The following is a 9,674-nucleotide window of genomic DNA, read 5'->3' on the forward strand; positions in this document are numbered from 1 at the left end:
GTGATTCCATTAAAGTCCTGGGGAAAAAAACCTCCAAATTATATTCTTTACATATCTGACCACTGTGATTATTCTTAACTATTCACAGTCACTGAACATTAGTAGACAACTCTGTGGTAGTAATTGTCTTAAGTACATTTTCTCTGGTGTAACACCTTAAATAATTAGAGACTACAGCCCAAGAGCCTGCATGTGCATCAGTGTTACAACAAACAAAACAAATTAGTTGGAGACAATGCATGTTTTATAATAAACAGTGACCTTTTGTGTAACCCTTTTTTTTAACCTATCCATTAAATTTGTTTCAAGCCTTTGAGATAGAACACTAACAACTCGAGTACTGTATTATGCAAAATGCACATGGGCATTAAAAGCATCCATCAAATCCTTTGCCTGACAACCACAAAAACACACTTTAAGATATACTTTTACAAAACAAGCCGTGAAATAATTTTCTGGGTTAAAACACAAAGTGTAAAAGACCATTGAAATTAATACACATGCATATGATTTCTCTGAGTGTACAGTAGCACAGATAGGACACAATATCCTAAACTGTGCATGTACTGTAGCTCTCTATAGGGTATTCAAAAAGTGTAAAGATACTACTGTAAGTGTTGAGGTGGGGGCTCTGCTCTGTGCTATAGAGATAGCAGTGAGATCCATCATTAATCATTTCACAGGAGCAGGACAACACTGAGGAAGGGGAGCTGAAGGGATAATAAGAATACATCAGAGAAAACAAGGCCATTATAGCCATTGCAATACATTCTGCAGTATAGGAACAGATTAGCATTTTAAAATCCTTCAGGCGATAATTAATAATCTCTGTGGACCAGTGTGTCCTTATTAATGTAGATTACTTATTCAAAGAGTTTTATGTGATAGGAAAGTAATTTACATGGTTAATCAAAATGCTTTCACTCAGTGTCCTCAGCAGCGGTTCACTGAGGTGTAGCAGCCGTTCGCTCACCAGCAGGCAACAGCCTTGGGGACTCGGAGAGACTGACCTGGGATGTGTCATATTGCTGAGTGAAAGGTCACTAAGAGATGAATAAAATGTTTTCCCTATCATCTCTCAGGAAAATATTATCTCCCAGAAGAGATGATAGATCACTCAGTCGATGATTGTGCCAAGGACCAGAGATGACTGCCATGGCCTTGCTGAGGCAGAGCACCTGGGTCAAAAGACACAGCTGCATCTGTCCTGATTGCGAATGCTTAACACCACAGGGTGCTGCTTGATGGTGATTTTAACCCTGACAGATAAGATGGGCTCTGCAGAGTGCATGTAATGGCCCTCCTCTGAGAAGCTAAATATACAGTACCAGTAAGTAGCCAGATTACATCCTATCATTAAAATTAAAGCTGTGAATGTCAGACAGACCATCTTAACAGCGTGTCAAAGGCCCCAGTGCAACAAAATAACAATTTAAAATCTTTATACAAACAAAATGCCTACTCTCTTAAATGTAGCTTGAACAATGCCCAACAGCTCTTTCATAGCAGGCCCATATCCAAATAATCAAATTTTATAACTTGTTGGAAACACTAATATGTATGTAAATTACTCATAATGAGCTTTACAACAAAGTCTTTGGAGCCTTTCAAAGCAATAATACATCTTTAATTTGCGTTGGTGGAAATACACCATGGTGAACCAGAAATTAGGAAGTGAAGCATTTTTTTTTACTTAGTTTAAGACTAATTCTCCAAGTTGGTATTATTATCTTGCACACAGAAGCAAAAGCACAATGTGGAACAGCATCTTAAATAGTTTCATTAGGCTAATGCTTTTTTCTTTATAGTTATTTATGAAAGTTATTAAAGAATAGAACTTTCTGATAAAAAGCACCACATCGCAGCTCTCTTCCTTCTTTCCTCAAGTCATGGTATGTTTTTTTGTACCAGTAATTTACGTGACATTATCTTTTTTCTGCTTGTCTCCCTATTAGAAAATAAAAAACTAGAAAACCCTATTACTGCTGAATGAACATAACATGTGTCACCATGTGTAAAAAGGCTGGAGCAGCCCCTAGATGCTGTTGGAAAAGTAGGTTTAATTTTTCAGCAACTAGCATAAGAACAATGTCAAACATAGAGGCTTGTTCATCTGAACAAAGGACCCATTTGCAGTTAGACAGGTTACACAGGAACATACAGTAGCTCTGTGGATTCCGCAGATGAGTGTCATTCTTATCTGTTAAATTTTCATCAGACTGTTTACTGTAGATAGTAATCTCACAAATATGGTTTGCATCTGATTTTCAGGACCTGCGAGTTATCGCAATAAAAAGGAAGCACATGGTCCTCTTCAGAGAGAGAGGTTGGTGTTTGTAGGGGTTTTGTGAAATATATGTATAAAAAAAGGGGAAAGAAGCTTTCTTGAGTATTATTGTAGTGTTGTATTTGAGTCACAAAACTTTGAGTCCGAGTTCAGTCTCAAGTGTTCAAGTCCGAGTCAAGGCTAAGTCATCAAAGAATAATCAGTCGCCGCAGATGGCTGCCATCAGTTCTGTACCGGAAACAAATTCCTTGTGTGTAGCATACTTGGCCAATAAAGGTGATTATCCTTATCCTATTCTTAAAAGAAAGTAAGACATTCAGTATATTTTCAAAATCTTGCTTTAAGCTGCTTAATAAAATCCACACTAATGTTTTCATTTTGCTACAAGTCTTTCACCTGAACTAGAATCATGGTTAACATCCCTTCTCCAGTAATTGCGCTATTTCCAATTTTTCATAACTCTGGGCCACATTCAAAGCTGTGGATCCAGAGGAGTCCAGCAGTGTCCTGTCTGCTCCATTCAGCAGTAGAGCCTTTACAATAGGCACAGAGCTACCCATGGCAGCCAGGTGTAAAGGTGTTGTCTTACTTGAATTTACTGCATTGACATCTGCATGATGTGATATCAAGTGGAGGACACTTGAGAAACTGCCGCTGCTACAGGCTACATGTAGCGGGGTCCATCCTTCACTGTCCTCTGCCACATTTGGGTTTGCTTTGGCTGCTAGGAGATTTGCCACCACCTGTGGCTGATTTAGGTGGCAGGCAAGGTGGAGCGGGGTCCATCCCTTCTCACCTGTAGCATTCACACAACCACCCAGGCTCTCAAGCTGAATCACAGTGGCTTCATGTCCCCTTATGACAGCCGAGTGCATGGGAGTCCAACCTCGGTGGTTCCTGGAGTCTGGGCTGGCCCCGTTTGAGAACAGCTGCCTGCATATGCCTGTATGACCATTCAGAGCAGCCAGGTGAAGTGGGGTGTATCCTCTGCTGTCTGCACTGTCGATATTCACCCCACTTTTCACCAACTGTCTGACTACTCTGTTATGGCCTTCCTCAGCGGATAAGTGAAGGGGAGTGGCGAGAAAGAAGTCAGTAGAGTTGGGATCTGCTCCCTGAGAGAGGAGGAGCTTGGCAATATTTACATGCCCATAGGCAGAGGCAAGGTGGAGCGGTGTCCTCCCTTGTGCCTCCTCTCGTTCTCCGACTGCTTCCTCTGACAGCCTTGAAAGCAGCAGGCGCACCACTGTTTCGTGGCCATTCTGGCAGGCCAGATGGAGGGGCATCCAACCAGATTTTTCCTTGGCATCCGGTATAGCTCCTTTGTCCAAAAGGAGACGTACAGTCCTGTCGTCACCGTTCTGGGCAGCAAAATGTAGTGCTGTCCACTGATCCTCATCTCCCTGGGTGGTTGCTGCACCATGTTCCAGCAACAAAGAGATGATGTCATGAAGCCTGCAGAAAAAAACTCTTTAGAGTACTATATTACTTTTAAAAGAATACATTTAGGGAAATATTCTTATTTGTTTTCTTAATTTCATCACTGTCTGATAAATACAGTATAAGCCAGGAGACAGCTTAGCTTAAAGACTCGAAGTTACCCCTGCTTCCATGTCTCTAACAGCAAGTCTGGTTCTGTCAAAAAATGTGAACATCCACCTAACTGCACCTCTAAAGCTCACCAATTTACTCATTATATCTTGTTTGTTCAATCCATGCAAACACAGCAATACGTTTCCTAAGCTAAACTAATTGGATCTAACCGAAAAAAACTGTCACTATTAACAACCTATGTTGTTCCTATGTTATGTATGTTAATAGTGGTATGTACCATTTGTACCAGCACCTGTCAGGATGCTGGTACAAATGGTCTTCCCTGTGTCACTCTTAAAGCAGTTTGTTAATATATTTTTACACAGACCTGTGCAGGACAGCAATAATGAGAGGAGTGTAACCCCTGGAAGTCGCACTGTTGATGTCAGCACCCAAACTCAGGACATGCATGACGCTTTCTGCATCCCCGCTGGCTACCGTGTAGAAAAGGAGGCTCTTTTCCCCTGAAAACTGGGTGTGTACATGTTCTGTTTTCACAGACTGTCTGAAACTACTAAAATCCTTTTTGGAGAGCAGAGAGAGAATTTTATCCTTTCCATGGCCATCATCTGTAAAATGAAAGCAAAGGATAGCAGGCTATTCAAGAAAAGCAGCAGCAGACAGCGTGATTATATTGTGTCACAGGGACTTCTATCTTTTTTTATTAAAGTTAAGTGTCTTCATTTTCCTGTGTTCAGTAGTGTGATTGTGCCTTGATGACAGCTTTCTGGATACAGTATCAGCTGTTGCTGTGAAATGTGCATTGGTGTATGAATAAATGTAGCTATAACGTTCAACTTTGACTAAAGAGTGGCAATAAAAAGGTCAATAAAAAGAATTGTGATGCATCTATTCATTAATCTAGTCAACATTTCAATGAAAAAGGCTGCATGAATGTTATTTTATTCCCTCTTCCACTTGTTAACTATGCTTCTCAGTACTAGAGGTAATATTAAAAATGTGACAGCACTGTAAATAGAACGTTTTAAATGTCAATCCTTCAGGCTTTGTGCTGCACTAAACTTAATTTTCCATACACCTCTAATCTGTGTTTACCTGAGGGAAGGTCAGGCAAAGCAATCTAAAATGGAAAAGAGACAGAGAAAATACAGCAGCAGTTATTTGCTGTGATCAACCAACATAATTGTTTAATAAGAACATATCAATCAGTCTATGAGCACAGTGTTCAAGGGTGAATGACTTAGTTATATGCTACTGTAATTAACAGTGTTCATAACTGGACACATTTATATTCCCTAACTGCACACAATATTGTAAAGCTTTATCCTTTTCCCCATTTAGCCACACCAGCTGCTAAAAATAGCAGTCATGGTGGGGGATGATGCCTACTGACACGGATGACCCCCTGAATGTTCCTCTTGCACCACCATAAGGCTGATGTTTTTGGCTTTTAGTGAAATGCCTCAACAACGCCATGGGTTTTGATTTTGGAAAAGTCAATTTTCCAAATTTGCTATTAGCAGTTCTTGACTGATACGTATACTTGGATGTACTGACAACCATAAATATGTTATATTGAAACTGAAGCTTCACTGCTGCTTCAGCTTCAGACCATATTAAAAAAGTCCTGTTGTTTTTAGAATATGTGCATGTACCTGCCCCTTTCACCTTACCAAAGTACTTTCATCAAAATAAAACAACCTGCTGGGACCAACTTTTACCCACCCAGTTTAAGAAAAAGTACCATACTATGCCTGATTACTGTACATCCTCCCAGAGCCACTAGCATGGCTGTGACTCCTTTTGTAGTGTGAACTGCATTAACTTTTCCCACATTCTTTCCCATCATACCATCAACCTGAGTGGCCAACTGTGTCAAAAACGGAGTGGATACAGCAGCTACTACAACACCATTCAAACAGCAAAACTAACTTGATGTTTCTGCAACACCAGCCAAGGATGGTTTGATTTCTGTCTCTCATCAGGATTTCTGTGACAGCGGATTGGTCCTGGGATCTTTAGGACTTCACTCAGAGCTTCAGTTTTCCTCACGATGTCTGAAAACAGAACGGCAGCAAAGAGGTGTCCTGAATTAGCTTAAACACACAAATGTATTCTCATATTTGAAATGCCAAAACCCAGTGAGAAGAAAATTATTTCATAAACACAGTAATAGTAGGAGTGAGTTTTTGTGAAAACCTTAAAGTGGGAAAGCTGTTTATGAATAAACATTGACCTGATTTGAATTCGATATCATAACTTCTTATTTGTGTAAACAAGCGCTGTTGTTTAGACAAGAACAGGTCTAAACAACAAGTACTTATCTAAACAAAAAGGATACACTCCCCTACTGTATAACTATATGCACTGCACTCAAAAGACAAAAGATATGCATCAAAAATTGAAATTCTCAATAAATATTAATTTATGCAACATTAAAATGACAGATTTGACAAATGACTTATCATCTTTCTATGAATACAGCCAAGATATTTATGCATACTAGTCTTTTCATTATGCCTTATCAGCAAATTTGGGAAAGTCATATTGGAGGAATATAATTCTTCATATAATTCTTGGAGCTTAGACACTTTAGAATTTTATTCAGATGTGTGTGTTGTATACTTGCATGTGAAATTTTAAGTAACCAGGTCCCTTTTTCTTATACAGTATGACTTGTAGAAGCTCCTTGTTTATAACAGATGGCTCTTTATGTTTCATTGTAATGCACCACAGTTATAGTTTTTGAAAGTCATTCCTGACTAGTTTTGAATTACAAAGAGTGGGCTCGTTCCAGTGGGAGCTTTAAATCCAAATTAAAAGATTAGCTGAAAATAACTTTTTGTTTTGTTTTATTTTAGTTTTTGTTTGTTTGTTTGCTTTGTTTTTTTGATATCAGCACCTGAGAACTGTGGCCTCTTCGTCTGATTCTGGTCCCAGCACTGCTGCATGATGTTGACCATCTCATCACACTCATCGGGCCTCTCATCAGGTATCATATTCAGACAGGGTCGTTTACCCTGTGACACCTGCAAGAGCACTGAAGTCATAGTGCACCCTGGGTCCACAAAACAGACAACAGACACAAGGTTCAGTGGAGGTCAATGTGCGCAGAGCGTGGCCACAGTTTCAGCACATTTTGTCAAATGGGAACCAGGCAAAACTATGCTGTGCACAGTCTTTGTTACCACTACAAACCATGAGAAAGTATCATACATTTATGCAACCCAGTGTTTTCCTACGTTTTATGTGAAAGGAAAAGTCTGACAACCTGTTTACACTTTTTGTATTGAATAAACCAAAAATATATATGTTAATTTGTAAGCTTTAGAGCTGATGATACATTCGGTGAGAACCAGACTAATTACCCCATTTTCAGTTTTTATGCTAAGATAACTTAACTGTCATTTGACTGTAATTGACACATTATCTAAGTCTCTGCAGGAAAGCACTAAATCAGTTTCAAAAATGTCAAACTATGCCTTCAGAGGGTTCGTTTATGTATATATTTAATTTATAAAAACAAAAGAATTTGGTCTGAGTTGTTGCTTAGGTTTAGAAAATTGGTTTCTCGCAAGGCCTTGGGTTACACTGACGTATTCACCAACAGTTCATTTATGACAGAGAGTTCAGTCAGTGTTAAATAAAGGATTATTGCTAGCCATGACTTGATAATGATGATGGACCGTATGCGTCTCTTCATTACTGTAACCTCCGGATCGTTGAGCTAATTATTTCAGTTGTAGCATTATATGGCTACTTCTTAACATTATCAAAGTGTTTTAATAACTTCTGTCCTGTTTTATGCACTTTATATGCATTTATACCACAGTTTAGAGAGTTACAGTTGTTGTATTGTGTTTATTGTGCAACAATATAGTGATATAAAGGAGTAAAATTAAAATTTCAAAACCAAATGTGAAAACACAGTGATAAAAGTGCCTTCGCCTTTATGCTGTTTAAATGATTATGTAGAGTATTACATGACTGAAGTAACACCACCTACTGTAAAAATTTACTGAAAGTCGACATTTTTTTGCTTTTCAAATGAACTCATTCCTACCTGCATATGGTTTCTGCTGTGTCAGGATCTCCCACACCACAATTCCAAAGCTGCAGTTCAAAGCACAAAGAAGCACTTCAGCCCTAATTTTCTCACTTTTTCATATCGTGGTTTCAATTAACTCTACAAGTGTCCTTGTCAGGCACAGTATGTTCATTAAAAACCCACATTGCTATCTAATAGAAAATAAAAGGGTGAGAGAGGGTGAATCGGACATGAGTAAATTTTATGGAATATGTTCCTGTGATGTGCAGAGGAAAATTATGTACAGCAAAGAGCAAGGTTAAGATGTGGGAATTGTGGTTTATGCATTGAATCAAAAAATAACAAGCTCTGACTATGATGGTGCAGTGTCCTTGGCAAGTCACCTGTAGATATCAAAGGTAACTCCTGGAGGATCAGGCCACTGACTGAAGGTCTCTGGAGGAATGTAATTAATGCTCCCTCTTGCTGTCAGAATCTCCATGAACATGTTCTTGCTCATGTCCTCTTCCCAGTGGATTAAACCATAATCTGAAATCTTAGTAGAAAATCAAGAATGCTAGGGCAGTACCAAATTGTCATACATTGTTCCTGCAGAGCTCAAAAATGTCAAGAAATTACAGTCTCATCTGGCTTTTTTTAAAGCTTCACTGACCTTGATATGGAGATGATCATCTAATAGGATGTTGGACGTCTTGAGGTTAAGATGGAGTAGCGGAGGATTCATGCTGTGGAGGAAATTCATACCCATTGAGATCTCATGAATCATCTGGAACTTCTTTGGCCACATCAAAGTGTGATCGGCTAGGAGAGTGTTCAGAGATCCATTACTCATGTACTCGATCACCATGGCAGTCGCTTCAGTGCACAGTCCATAGATGGACGCGATGTACTTGTATTTCACTCTGATTATGTTGGGTGCCTCTTCTATTATTCTCCTGTGATGGAAAAGATAACATTGTAGAAATGCAAAGACTAATGTAACCATAAGATATGAACTCACACTGTGTACACTGTGCCATAGAGTACGGAACTGATATAAGGCAATTTGCGTTAGTTGTGTTACCTGTAAAAGTTGTTTCCACAAGTTGTGTCAAAGCTTTTCAGGGCACATTTTTCCCGCCAGAGTTTAAGCTTGACCTGGTACACCTGTCCACATCTACCTTCTGTCACCTTAATCCAGTCTGCCTCAAAGTCATCTTTCTTGAAGTCCCTGACTTGCCCAGGTGATCTGTCAAGGAAATCCATGAGTTCCCACAGCGTGCTCACTCTCTAATTCTACAGATAAGCAAAGTTTATCCTTCAGATCGGCTCTGGCCAGTGCCACTGCAGGAAAAGAGAACGATGTAGGAGATTTAAATTTAAATTAGTGACAAATCACCGTGTGAACGACATGTGGAGTTACATAAACAACTGATCTGATCCATGGGAGGAGCTGAGGTGCAGAACTTGTTTGCACTGCAATGTCGCAAATCCGGTTTCTAGCTGCCAAGGCTGCTGGCCTAGCTGTTAGTCAGACATGCTGTTTGACTTATTTTCCCCTCCAGTAGCTCACATCCATGTGAACGAAAGACTATAAGCAATTCAAAAAATGTGCAGAATGCACACTGACAAAGTGATGTGATAGATATTTTGGGTTTGTATATACAGTAAATGAACTGCCTAATGGGCCCTCCTCTTCTATCAAACCGCACTTTAACAAGGCACTTAACCTCCAGCGGCTCCAGCAGAACGGCTCAGTAGTCGGCAGTTTGAGTTTAAGACCATGACATTTTTCTGTAGCACCAA

At 39.5% G+C, this 9,674-nt stretch overlaps 1 protein-coding gene across 1 annotated transcript; it reads right to left on the minus strand.

Annotated features, from left to right (window-relative positions):
* Window positions 1-2,700: 2,700 nt before the first annotated feature.
* Window positions 2,701-9,134, minus strand: ankk1 (ankyrin repeat and kinase domain containing 1). The gene is made up of 8 exons (XM_020600133.1): window positions 8,953-9,134; window positions 8,542-8,821; window positions 8,273-8,424; window positions 7,905-7,954; window positions 6,744-6,899; window positions 5,810-5,898; window positions 4,209-4,453; window positions 2,701-3,742 (listed from the first exon to the last, which is right to left on the minus strand). Exons 1-8 carry the CDS (start codon window positions 9,132-9,134, stop codon window positions 2,701-2,703), a joined length of 2,196 nt encoding a protein of 731 aa, XP_020455789.1.
* Between the last annotated feature and the right edge of the window lie 540 nt (window positions 9,135-9,674).

The sequence above is a fragment of the Monopterus albus genome, unplaced genomic scaffold (genome assembly GCF_001952655.1).
Source record: "Monopterus albus unplaced genomic scaffold, M_albus_1.0 scaffold45.1, whole genome shotgun sequence".
NCBI classification, from domain to species: Eukaryota; Metazoa; Chordata; class Actinopteri; order Synbranchiformes; family Synbranchidae; genus Monopterus; species Monopterus albus.